The 14,680-nt window shown below is 39.6% G+C and overlaps 1 protein-coding gene across 1 annotated transcript in view; it reads right to left on the bottom strand.

Moving 5' to 3' along the window:
* Window positions 1-14,275, bottom strand: part of LOC111244560 (uncharacterized) — a 39,159-nt gene extending 24,884 nt beyond the window's left edge. Inside the window, exon 1 of the mRNA XM_022791790.2 lies at window positions 13,672-14,275. Coding sequence (XP_022647525.1) covers window positions 13,672-13,738 — 67 coding nt within the window. The 5' untranslated portion in view covers window positions 13,739-14,275. The remainder of the gene's footprint in view (window positions 1-13,671) is intronic.
* Between the last annotated feature and the right edge of the window lie 405 nt (window positions 14,276-14,680).

Raw genomic sequence — 14,680 nt, forward strand, 5'->3', positions numbered from 1 at the left:
TAATGTTTTAGCTAAACGCTCCGCACAATCAACAATCTGTCGTGTCAAAAACACTTTGTCTATAGGCGGGCACAAATTTTCCACAGCTGAGCAAATGGCTTTCATGTACGGCCATATAAATGATCCCACATGTTATTACGGAAGACTTTTGAACTTCAGGAGTGAAGAGACAGCGAGGACTTAGAGTCTGGTACACTGAAGACAGATACTATTAATCATTTGATCACAACCCGAAATGGTAATTTGGGTTGATTGCGGTTTGCCACGAAAGAAAGGACATGCGTTACACTGAATGAGGTGGTGCGACGTGCTCATTATAATTACCTCCAAAGTCTGATTGAAGTACCTTAAGTGCATCACGTAATATCCCTCATCACGGTCTTGTCAGTAGCTAATAAATAAATGAACAGCTTAGAATATAATGATAGATATGTACAAGACGCTGAGTGGCCCGTTCCTAAACAACACGCTGTGCACCCTATAATAAGGGATTATTACAAATACGTTTGGCATAATACTAAAAGGCAGTGATGTTCTTCAGAGCCTGGACGAAGTGCAGTAGAGCATTGGTATTACCAGACCTAGTCAATGTAATCAATGTACTAGCATCACACATAACCTTTAAGTGTGTCCCGTAAACTTGATGCTTTAAAGCTAATTTGTTGACGTCTTTTAGCAGGCGGGCAAGTTTAGATTTTGTGTGCCGTGGAAGTTATAATTAAGATGGCCAGAAATAGAGCTTCTAGAAGAAAATAAAGAAAAAAAAACATAATTAACCATTTACCTATGCTGATTTTCCGACATTGTGTAGCGTCATGTTCTCACAACGACCATTGGTATCCTACAGATGTCGAAACAGAAGCATACCTTAGGCACTGGCGTTTCCTTTACTTACAATCGTTCGTAAAACTCAATAGTCGAACCTTGAGAGAATTGCAATTTCTTTTTCGACAGCTGCATAATATAGTCAGCACCGTAAATTGTTGGATAATTTATTCGCGAACAGACAAACACCTTCGAGGTCGTCTAGTTGAACATTGCTGCCATAATAACACCAGATTAATAAACGCTAACAAAATTTAACGATAGGATAGATTTGGTAGCAGAATCAATTGTACAAACAGCGGTAAATGCGTTACTTTTAAAAATTTCAAGAAGTCTGTTAACGATTTTTTTAATTGATGTAGATGTTCCTACCTTTTCTTTTATTTGCTGATTCGTGTCACTGAAGTGATGTGCCAAAGATCATGGGGGACGCCACCAGTTGCGTTTTATGCAAAGCAAGTGGGTACCAAGCCCGCATGCTAACCAGAAGATAGACAAAAAACAAAAAAAAATTAGACAGATATATCGGAGTATAACGAAAAATTTTGTGGTAAATATGGCCGTTTATTGATAGCCAGGAAAAGATATGTTTCTTATCTTTTGTCCCGATTTATCTTTAAGCTCCTCACGACGTGTTGTATGTAATACTTGAGAATTTTTTTCCCTCAAAATAACTTCTGGATCTGTTTCCTGTGTTCGAGATTGGTCAGTACATCTGTGTCTTCCTATTCCATTTCTTCACCACGACCGACTAAAAATCAGTCGAATTCGGTAATCTGAACAGATAAGAATGATATCTGTCACCTTTCCTAGGTAAAACAGCAGAAAACTGAGTTGACTGGTGAATGACCAGCTAAAAATAAGGGGTACCAAGAGACAGAAAAGGAAACAAAAGAGTGTCTATAGCGGATATGTCTTTATCGTTGTGGCCTTTTGGTCACTGGTAGCGGGGGACACCGCAAAACAATCGACGTTTTAGTAACAGAAATATGTAACCTTTCTATCATTTGAACTTCAAGCTGAACTGTACATTTTGTGAATCTATATAGAATGCCTATTTACATAACCTATTTTCTTGACTACACTGCTGCCGCCGCAACGTAACATACGTAACCGTTCGTTTGATTAACCTTCGAAAAACAGTAATTTGTTATAATAGTTACATAGCTGCCGTTGAAAGATAACCGCCTATGTTAGGATTTATGCTTGCTTCTGATTTGCGTCAATGTCGCTTAGTTGAAATATATATATATATATATATATATATATATATATATATATATATATATAATATGTATATATAATAATAATAGTATATATAAGGTTCAGGTGATCTATTCGATTTCGATGCCTAGATAGATGCTTACAATTTTTTCTCTCTAAAAGGGAACGCTTCAGTGAACTTCGTGTAATGACAACACTGATCAATCGTAAAATTATTCGATGACAGGTCTCAAAAGACGACGGCTAGAATCAACCAAACATATCCGGGCCTCATTGTTCAGTTTGCCACTGATTTGTAGCCAGGTTTTTGTCAGTTGAAGCGAAATGATCTGAACGTAATTTCAGTTGTCCCTCTGCTTCCACAGATTTCGGAGACACGGGATATAGGTCAATCTAATATGAAGCGGACATATACGGTTAACTTATCTTATTTCGATACCGAAGCGACAATACGTTTGTAGGGCACACAGATTACCAATCAGATGCTAATTTAAACGATAATAGAGCGAACGATTTTCAAAAATAGATCGCTCTAATGAGCTCTAACTTTCGCATTGATTCGCGAAAATCTTAGTTTTGTAGTAGGTGTTTACTATTATCGTTTAGCTTGGACGCTCTATATGTCCGTGGTACAATTTTACTAAGGAACAAATATGAGGGAGCTCCCAACATCCTGTTCTAATGCATTTGATAACTCAATCAATGGCACCATATTTAGCGGTGTATTCGTTTTGCATGTATTGTCGTCATTATTGCTATGACCTCCTTATGTTTGCCATTTATAATATCTGTTTCTTTATTACGAAGCTTTTGAAAAAATTCGATAGAATAAAGCATAACTTTTAGGCTTGGAGAAAATAAATTTTAATATTATTAATAATGATGGTAACATTAATACTAATAATCATACCGATTATAAAATATCGTCCAGAAAATTAAAGGAAATTGTTTTTTTGTTTACGAATCCCATGTGGCGATATGTTGGGCTATTCAAGAAGTCCTTTATTTAAGAAAACCGCTTGATTACACATACATAAAAAAAAACAACACACATTCACAGCGGATTGCGCGTTATGTACGACCTTGTAAATCAAGTTTTCTCGGATGTTGTTGGCTAATCCGTACATACAGACGCAACAATTCAAACTTAGCCTAAGGTTCTCGTTATCAACTCCTGCCAAGCTTCGCTGTTATCTTAAGAAGATTCCGTCCATTTCATTAAGGGTGTATCATATTGTCTACTGCTCGGCTAAGGCTTTTACGTTAGTTTTCTCTGTAGGGAGATTGCAGGTGTAGACTCCTTCCCAACATTTTTCATCACTATTTATTAACTACGTCTGTTTGCTCATGACGCTTGGTACTGAACTCCTCAGCGGCGCATTATCTCAACACAAAACAATAAACAAAAACAATTGTAAGAACGAGTGTCTTACGCTACTGATGACTGCTGTATTGGTGACAGTATCATCAGCGGTCAAATTCGTCTTTCTATTAGTCGTACAGAGAGGGAAAAGCATCTAAGAAATAAAAAATAGACGCCCTTCCTTGGCGTAATTATCTGATCTCGTCGGCATGAGGGCGACGTTTACGTATCTACACCAGTAACGCTCGAACCTGTCCTACTTAACATTACCATCATATACTACTTTTACTAACATTCTCCAGTTGTTGTCTGAACGGTGCCCTATACAGACTGACCACGGTGAGCTTCGCACCGTCAGTTTAACCGATCTTCCGCTTCTAGGCGACGGCAAGGAAAAAGTCGGAAAAGCTGATTGCTGACGGCGATTGATCAAAAACCATAGCCGAATCAAGAGTATCTTCGTTATCGTCGCCGTTGCACCTACCATAAGCACAACGACGCTTCAGGACGATAAAGACGACACGACAGGCACAGGACTGATAAATGGGCACATCTATGTTGCTCACTCCGGATCGGTAGTGTGACCAGCTTCCATAACAGTGCCGTATGCTTTAATATGGTAAATTGGTGGCACCAGTAAAAGCTGATCAGAGGGCGAAATGCTAGGGATGAAACAGGGCAGGCTGCAGGAAGAGACAAGGCACTCGGTCTGCCACGATGATAGGTGAAAATCGGATTTCGGAAACATCAAAAAATGCTCGTCTGAACAAAACAGCAATAACAACAACAACTACCGAAAATGAAAAGGATTCGAGCATGGAGGTTTTGCAATTCGCAGCTGGTAGATCTGAATACTACTGAGCCAACGCAGTTGCAATCACTTAATAATACTACGGTCATTATCACCGTTACATTGCTTTCAATATTGAGTTTAGCAAAGAAGTCAGCTAGCTCCATTAAAAGCTATAAGTACAACAACAAACAGAAGACGAACTTGCAGATTTCCCTATACGTAGAACGGATAAGCAGAACTAGCATTTTAAGCTCTGCGGCAACGAGCTGGGTCGAGAAAAAGGACAGGAAGAGACTGAAAAGCAGACAAGTGTTATACTGTAGAGTACTATCATTATTATTACTATGTTGGTACAATACACAGCATCGGCTCGTCAACAAGACCGCTGTTGCGGACTACTATACCTTGTTGCACTGTAGGTGGCCACAACAATAACAACAAGAACCATAAAATCGATGCAAAAATCAGCAAGTTACAAATATATACGTTACGATCGAATATAGCATTTTGCCACTGTTCTATATAAAACACCAAGGCGTTGCAAACTATCCGACCGTTCGTATGGTCCTGTTCGGCCACGCCGACAGCCAACGATAACGATAGGATAACAACTAGACCAGAATAAGCAGATATGTAGAATTATAGTTCTGATGTGTAGAAGAAAGCAATTGTAAGCTAAATGATATAGTTTTGTAGCCAATCGTCGTTCTTTCGGGTGTTCGTTTACGGTATTCAACTATTTTAACGTTATAGAAACTTAAAGGCGAGCACAGGTCCGTTCCGTGGAACTAAATAGTAGAAATGGGCCGGCGAGCAGGAAAACTAACGACGGGCCAACCCCACTGAAGTTATTTGTCTTGAAATTATACTGTGTATCATAATAGGGAGAGAGAGAGAGAGAGAGAGAGAGACGAAACGAAAGTTGCGAAATCACGATTTTTATCTAAACCGTACCAAACCGTCGTAGGGTCTAAACGGAACGCTGATGAGCCTGTTATCTGAAACGTGTTATAGAACCGACGTTAATTTTCCCTTATAGCTACCTGTAGGCAGTTGATGTATTGCGCCTAAGATGCTTCGCCTTTTGAATGTTTAGGAAAACTGCTGAAGTTGGAAAATAGAAGATGGCCCGATAAGTTTCGTCTACAAAAAATAGAATATTAACTCATTGAGTACGTTATTTGTCGCATTATAGCAACAAGTGACTCGAAATAGCGGAGCGCGAACAGTTTGAAAAGCTTTTTTAAAGCGTTCTTGTATGATAACCCCAATCGGAGTCGACTGCGATACGTGGGTAGCTTTAGCTCAGTAAAATACTTACTGGCAAATCTGGAATACTTGTTTTCCGGCCTTTTTGCAAATTTTCTTTACAGTACTGCGCCTTTGCTGGCATCACAGGCTTAAGCGAATAGAAAATATGCAAGTTGGTAAGAGCTAACTTGAAATCTACGTACACCTTGTACAAGTTACCGGTCAAATTCATTCGAGGGACTGCTTTCGAGTAAACATGTTCGTGTATTTGTGACATATGAATGTAAATGGCGGAGCTACTGTCAATGCTGTTGGATGGACTGCTGGTGGTAAATCAAACGGTTTATAGACAACTGCTAAGCGGTGTCTGGGTTTGCTGAATCGCTTTCTATAGCAGTTTTACGGTAGCAGTACGATATATAAATGTACGGGTTATTATTTTAGTTTAAGCGAAAAATGACTCTTATCAACATCGCAGTAATCGATAGATAACTTGAAAAGTAGTGCCTCTAGGAGACATTTTATGGTCGCAGGTTTTTGGCAAGATGAGAAAGGAACTGAGACATTCAGGCACGGGGGAGCCATTAGCTTTCGTATGAGAAATGTTTGGACACAAGGTGAATGAAAAACATCATCTACATGCGCTCGGAAATACATTTTCACCAGAAACAGGCAGCTACGACTGTACGGAAGCAAGAAGCAGATCGGCTCGGTATTAGAGATCAAAAATCTAATACGATTCTATTAGAGACTACTTTGTGTTCGACCCGTTCTACGATCGTAATGTACACTTTATTAATAACTACAAGCCACTGTAATTTCCAATGATCTTATGTCGCCAGATATTCATCGATAGTTTTATCTGTCGAACCACTACTAGATGGTTACGACTTGTAAAAATGTTCAAAAAACGTCCATATATTTATAAACTGCTACAATTTGAAGTTCTACCGCGAATATGTACGCCCGAACGTCCGAGGGACCGTATCACTTCGTACCAGGGCACTGCTTGGCTTGCAGCACGGATATGTACGCCAGATAAAATGGAATAACTATTTTTATCATTATGTTGATAGAAGCAGGTCGGCGACACCAATCATCTGCGAATATTGCGCTAGACTGATCCTATTATACTGTCACTGAACTTACTTTTCGATGATTTAGAAGTTCTGTTTTTATCGTTGTTTGTCCTATCAAGATGTTATTCGTTACCCGTGTCACAGCTAGAGTATTATTCATCGACCCGTTTTGTCTCGTCGTATGGACGATAGAACTACTTGTCGCAAGGTTAAACTTAGTAGTTAGCTACTATCATCGTATGTTCAACTTATGAGCGCATATTTATGCGATTCAATTCGGTTCCTCCTGCATTCATTTTATCTATACGTTTTCTATTTAATCGCGGATTTTTCACTTCAGTTCGATATCTAGTAATTTCAATATTTACAGACACTTGTTAATATTAATTTACCCCTGTTGGACTCGGCTACTTTTGCTGTAAAATTTATAATATTATATATTTAAGCGTCGAAATAAGCCCGAATATTGACGCTTGGCCATGAGCTTAAATGACTCAACCCGCTTATTCTGAAGGCTTGTCGGCCAGTGACTTATTATATATTCCAGTTTACTGCTATTGAAATCGATTGTAAATGAGCAGACCGTAATGACTTGTTGTTAATGGCTAAAGAGCATGTACGAAATTTCGTACGTTGAGATGAATGGTACATCATGGGAGCACCGCGTTTCGCCTGACGGCATTCATTCATTCATTATTTATGTAGGCATGGTTACGGGCAAATCAGCGAGCTTGGGCTCGTCCAAAGCCGTAGTACGGATAGACAAATTCGTTTGCTTAGTGGTCAGGCCAGAAGTGTCGCCTATATCATTTTCCACACGACTTCGTCGCGATCGGCAGCGTAACTAGATGAAAGCAACGGTAACAACTGTAATGTTGTCATTAGTAACAACTATCGCGCCGTTAAAACGCCTACAATATCATAACAACAACAAGTTCGAAAAAAAAAAAAAAAGGCACATTCTTCAATCGGTGTTAAGGGTCGGGCCCTTAACGTGTTTGCCTCTGAACCGGCTTCGGTGTCATGCTTTAGATACGTAAATAGTACTGGGTCTAAATAAGCCTAATAACGCCACTTGAGACAATATCTATGATCATCGTCGTAGCAAGCAAGCGCGAAAATAGGATTCAAGAAAGGATAAAAGGAGAGGGGGCCTCTGGGGACTGACGGCAAATGGGAGACGCATGAGGTTTCCCAATGTTTTGGCGGCCCTACTATAGCTATGGTGACAATGATTCAATCTACGCAGCTTAGCCGCAGACAGGCTAACTGACCTTTGAAGCTGCCGATTCCTGCTAACTGTCTTTGCGATCAGCAAGCTCTTTACTGTTCGACTGCTGTGCTGTGTTTCTACACAAGCGTATTAATAAACAACCAGTCACCAAGAAACTGAACACTGTTGCCCATGCCGTCGTCGGTGGTTGGCTATCGGCAATGAAACGAGTGATACATTGTGTGGGGCAGGGGCTTCGAACCGAATCTGATAAATTTGCCGGCGATCCTAGCGATGGTCGCCACTAGCCACTGCTGATCTGACGTTAAGCCGGCTTCGTGCACAGCGGTTCCCTAATTCAGTCAGTATTTACACGTAAGTCGGGCGTTGCTAGCGTAATTGCTTGAACGAATGCCATGTGCGTATGGCACACAGAGAAAGAATGAGCTACTGTATAGGGAGACTGATCTAAGCAGCCCCTGTCGTAGTTAAGACTACGATGTCTGTTTATGTAACTGTAAGGTAAGTGACGCGAAGCGTTTTCATTCAATATAACAGCGACTGCTTATTATATCGAATGCAAACGTAGCGGTAATAGCTACTACAAGCATGCTACTAACAATAAGAGACCGACATTGATCGTGCATTTCGTCTTCACGATAGCCACTGATTTAATGCAAAACGCCGACGTAACGTTAGGTCTGTGGTCCTGTGTATGTGTTGTTATGACGCCATGATGGACGCGGTTTACATACTATTGTAAAATATGTATCGAAAAACATCAACTCGGTAGACCCATCGATTCGGTGGCTCAGTTCTATAGTATAATAATTAATATGGCTGTGTTATCCGATCGTTGGTAGAGCTATATAGATCTGTCAGTTGATTACGGGGGCTAAAAAAAGATCTGAAATGTGGGGTCAACCTTGGGTGGCTTAGGCAATATCAAGAGGGATTTCTAAATAGTGGTGAAAAGAAGTTATAAACAAGAGGCTTACCTTAGTGGTTTGGACCTGGTAAAAACGTGTTATATGTAAAAACAGTAAAGGCTCCGAACAGTGATAAAATCCTACTGCAAAACAATGCCCACGATATATGTTGCCATATCTATCAGCCAGGCCATTGCTCCGCAGGTAACTTTGGATCATGCTTTCATCAAAGAGGCTATAATTTATTTAGCGTAAATACACATTCTGTCTGTAATTTATAAGATTGATTAATAAAAATGAGGTACAAATCCATTGACAAAAATGGGACAATAATTTTGAAGCTTATAATTGGCAATTCGTTATTGACGCTACGTCGTGCAACATGCTGACTGAACTCGCGAACGTGTATTTCCCTACCATAAAAATCTCAAGATTAACGTATAGGTCAGTATATAAAATAGACAAATTTTCCCAGGTATACGAATGACATAAACCCACTATTGTATACTCATAATATATAATATACAGTACGAATAGTTTCGTTTCGCGTTAGACCTTCTTCACGCTCAGGACTGAGCGCTGTTAGGTGGCCTAAGCAAGGCTAAATAATAAGTACATGATTAGTCTCACGTCTTTCCTACATTGGGTCAAGTGTTTAGGAGCGACCTAATAAGGTCAAAAAAGGACATTGCGAGGGCTTTCCAACGCCGCGTTCCCGTCAACTCCAAGAAGCCATAAGAGCTCCGACGATGTCAACTAACAAAAAAAAAAAGAGTAACTCTCATAGAACGTAAGTTAGCCAAAGAAAACGCATCGCAGTAACCTCAGTAACACACGCAGTGACGTTTTACTTTGCACTGACTGTTTCGCACGTGTAGGCGCAAAAATAGGAGAAATATACGCCAACCTTTATAAAACAAACGCAATCCTTGACAAGTTTTCAAAACTTAAATCAAATTCACACTCTACATAGTAAACAAGCTTTTGTTGCAGTTTGATCCCTAGCACCTGCTTCAGCTTTTGGACATGGTAGGTCGGTCGATTCTCTCCATTTTCAGGATGTGTTAGATAGCAGCATAACCTTAGTGATAAAACTTCTACGGGAATTTCGCACGTTTGTAGAAACAGTTTGAAACGGCACGTTACTCCTTCTTTCGCCTATCATTTGTGGTAGGCGCTGCAAACCTTACGGCATGCCTTAAAAAAGTCCTGGATTAGACGAGTGACTTGAGGACTTGACTGGCGCAGACTAATCGCTAAAGTTATTCCTGTACTCGAAAAAAACTAACCCAGTTGGTATGGCTGTTACGACTGAAGCTGAAACAGTTGTTGAGCTGAAAGCAGTAACCTGTATGGCCTCATTGTGCCTACTCCGGACCTCACTTACACCTGATTTCTGAAATGAATTCAACGTCGTGGTAAAAAGGAAAGTACAGCAAAAAGTGCCGGTTTTCTCCCCAATAGTTAGCCAGAGGATCAGGGAACCTATTGTATTATTCTAAAACATAATGGGGCCATTTAATTTAACTAACGATGTGCAGTAAGGTATCTCATAATGTCAGCCCTATTTTCGGTTTTAATATTTCAAGATTCATTGGCACATTACTAGGTTGTCTTTTTAGGTGGTGCTTTAATTCAAAGCTGCAGGCGACCTTTTTTTCGGAAACAAATACCTTATAGCAGTACTGAATAAAAAATATGAAATATTTGCTTATCTTTAAATTGTAAATTCCTAGTCATTGGTGAGAGCTTTCAGAAAGACTAATGACATATAATTCTATAGCAGGTATACTTCGAGGAACTATTACGGATTAACGCAGGTTTCTATAGCTAAAGAAAAAAAATTCCCAAGATGTTTGCTAACCATCATAACGCGTTTTTACAGGTCCTGCGTTCGAAGTCTATGCATCAGGAAGTTGACCTATGTATCTGAATAAGCGGTTTAGGTCCACCTAAGGTTGCGTGCAAATTACATACACTTCCAGCCACGGAGTGTCAGACAGATGTTTGAACGTATGATTAGGCAACAAGCTCAACATACGAGAAAAAGAGATATAATAGTTACCCATTAAACAGGGAAGACTGGACCTGAGAGCAGGAACTACGAAATTAGCCTTGTTTGTTATGTCCTGTCGGCCTTCGGATTCGGCCGACTTGCTAAATCTTAGTTTGTTAGTAATGAAGTCCATTCAAAGTCAAGCAACGCAAAGAATGAAGCTGTGGGCGGTGCCAAATCACAGAGAACTTTGTAGTATGTTGGACTACAACTTACTGTTTATGGTTTTGTTGTTGAGATTAGGGTTTCGATAATGCGGGCCTTATAAATACCCCAGATGTCCGGGTAGGATGGCGAGTTATGCAAAAATAAAGCCTAGGATGGTTAGTGTGGTTAACTATTAAATACTATGATAAAATGTTTTCGTGTTGGACAAAAATGGCTATTGTATCTTCAGTTTCGTACAGTTTCGTATAACGTTTTGTAGAGTTTTGTTAATGGCCGTAACAGGGAACCTAAGAAAAAAACAATTTTTTATCGATTCGATTAGTCGTGCAGTAACTGTTTGAATCAATGCAAAAAGCAAAGTTGTGTGTTAACGATGGAGCTCGATTCTCAGTCATACTTAGTACAATAGATCTCCGTCGGGAGTATCCACGATATTATGAGAATGATTCGTCGCATCACCCAATCAGTATCGATAACAAACGGTGATTGAGAACATAAACATTGACGTCATAACGCGGGCATGTTATACTTAAAAGCTGTCATCAGCATGGAACGGAGATAAGCCAGCAGCGACATGTAACAGTCAAAAAATGTTACCATAACAATATTGTTTACTAATCCTGAAAGTGCCCCATATACCCCATACCGTGAGATGGTACGTAGATGTGCATTTTTCTTAAACCGCATTTATTCTTCTGCATGTTGAAAATCAACTTTTTTCTGCTTATTTGATAAGTTGAGAAATGATAATTTGCTTCACAGATCTTCTTGTTTCGAGCCATTCGTGTGTTTTGTGGACGAAATCGTTGCTTTATTTATATCTTTCCCATGTTCGCATTAACTGAATGTGAGCCAGTAAACCCGAAACAGCGTTTGCGGACAGGGCGCTTTCTCAGGCAGTCGATACTCCGCTTGTAGGTCGGTCAATAAATAAAAAATAAATCGATCCCCTGTAATACTACAGCGTAGCGAAAAAATGCACTTAACTGATTACTGACGAGGTAAAAGTAACTGCTTTGTGTTACGTGCAGACTTCACAAAATGGAAATTATCAAAACTCCTTACAGGTTATTGTCGCAAGCTTTCCTTCGACATAAGCAAAATATACAACTTGACGATAAAACACTTCCATTCAAATGAGGCTTATGAAAACCTCAGAGATCACTCCGATCTGCACACAATAATGGATAGATGCCTACACGTTTTGCACCTCAGAATGCGGCCGGTCGAAGTTTCCAGACCTAAATTCGGGCTGATGGAGCAAAGAGCATACCGAATACAACAAACAAAGCTACGCATCGAAGTCGCTTTTTTTTTTTTTTCTTGGGTAGTAAATGCGTATTTGTACGTGCAACAAGCGTTGTCTTTTAGAACGTGCGGAATATCACGATATGCGGGACTCACCAAAGCCATTCCGATACGAAATTTAGTCTTTCACCTTTTATTCGTTGACGGGTACATATCTCAATAGTCTGTTCCGAGATAACATTAAGAGGCAAAATGTCATCGCTCTTAGGAACATCTCGGCTGAACAGTAGCAAGAATCAGGTAGATCTCGGGCACCGTGAATGGCTGTAGATAGAAAGACTGAGTTGCTCTCATACGCGTGCGTCTTTGAAATAATAGTACTGATATTTCAATTTCATCAGTCTTCCTGGGATGGACACATGGGTATTTCCATAAAGAAACGCACTGCAGAACCACAAAACTTTTCATATTCAATTTCTGTAAAATGTTCGTATTCCATGCTTGTGCCAGCATAGTTTATGCAGATCTTTTTTTTTTTTGTTTAGTTATTTATAATTCTCAAAAAGGTCAGGATACTTATATTAGGGAAGGAGAACTTATAGTAGTTAAAATAATATAAAAATATATACAAATTTGGAGTAGGTTTGGACATCTGCTTCGGGTCTTAATTAATTATTGTTTGCTCTGTAATTTTTTTTATAAACGCGAGGTGTTTTATCAACGAAGCTGTCACTTTTGAGCGACTCTACGAGAATTGCCAGCGGCGTTACGCTAAATAGCAATGTGACAACGGTGACCCGATCGAAGAGAAGCCCATTTCGATATTAGTTAATCAACGTAAGAGATGAGTTTGTGCTTGAAAAACCCTACCCTCTCAAGTCGGCCAAATGTTCTGTCGACAATACGATGGACAGAATTACGCTTTATGGCTGTTATGCCGAATAAGAAATAGCAGTAACAATTTCTCCGGGTGTCAACTATACGATAGGCAGTGGACGTCGAAACCTCGTCTACTATTTTAGCTATTAGAACTTATACAAATAAATGATTACTTCAGAATTTCAAACAATTTAAGCGTTCAAAAAAGATCTATCTGCGTATTGGCATACAGAATCTATAATATTGAGGGCAAACGAGAAATACTCTATCTTTCAATAAAAAGCTGAGAAAGCAAAGCGTCATGTATCGAATATCTGAAAGGCACGTACATGACGAGAATTGGATCCTTGGATCATCCGACTCTGACCCAACCAAAGGCGTTCATTCATCAAAACGCCTTCATTTTCGATAGTTCTCATTGAAATCAACCATTCCGTGTCATTTCCCTGTGACAGAAATACGGCAGTCTACTCATCGCTAATCGTTACCGAAATGCAGTAAGTCTTATTTAAGAACAAGACTGGGTACAGAACAATTTCTTATTAGTTGTGAGTGGTAGTTAAGCTTATGTAACACTCGACAAGCGTGTTTCTAGGAAAAAAAAAAAAAAAAAAAAAAAAAAAAAAAAAAGGTCAACATTTACCATTCGAGGAGATGAACATGGCGCTCATCCAGAGCAATACCGGAATCATTTTTGTAGTCCAGCACATTTTGAACAGTGAAATTTCAATAGATGTTAACACTATATAGTCTTCTTTTGCACTTGTACGATATAATCTTCACTGAGCTATCTTAATCAATGGTCAGTATTAACCGTATGCATATCTTGTTCAACATCGAAATACTCTCAAACATGTGAGCAGATCTGCTCAACAGCATATGTACGAGCAAAAAATCAGCCTAGAGAAATTCAGAAGCATCACAGGCGTATCCGTTTAGGACTTCCTACAAGAAATCTGTTTCCATCACCACCATTGTATAGTCCTTTGGATCTCGTTTCGGGTATTTACTTAAGGCACCAAACGTCCACTTAGCGAAGTCCACCTATCCCGAAATGCCGAAGTTGTTTTTGTTGTTAGACGAAGTGCAACGGTAGACCGTAATGACTCCTATAACTTGTTAAGGCTTAGATATTGTAGCAGTTGGAACCTTGGACAGAAGCCGATTCGCAGCCCTGTTTCGACGCCGAGCGGTCTATTTCTGAACACTGTGTTCGCTGGTTAGATACGGTTACACGCGTAGTGTAATGCATATTGAAAGAGGCGGGGAAAGAACGTGTCGTGAAGACCTTGTAGCGAGCGGCCGCGACGCGTCACTGACCAGGAGAGGGCTGTTTGCCGCTTCACGCTCTTGTTACTGACAAGAATCGGGTGTTTAAATATCTCTAAATTATTATTGTTACACGTGTATGAATGAAGAGTTTCTGTTGAGTTGCTTTTATATATGCATACACTGTTGTGTGATAATAAAAAAGTGACAAAAAGAAAAAATACAACTGAGCTCCCATTAGATGCGCTTCTTCAAAAGAATTTTTTTTTTGAGGATCCAGCTGGTGGGTCGTCCTTAAAAACTTCTTATTATTAGACCTCTTCTTCGAGGACGTACGGAAGACGAAATTAATACATACATGGGATGACAATCGAGATTTGCGG

Source organism: Varroa destructor, unplaced genomic scaffold (assembly GCF_002443255.2).
Source record: "Varroa destructor unplaced genomic scaffold, Vdes_3.0 BEIS01000002.1, whole genome shotgun sequence".
In the NCBI taxonomy this organism is placed as follows: Eukaryota; Metazoa; Arthropoda; class Arachnida; order Mesostigmata; family Varroidae; genus Varroa; species Varroa destructor.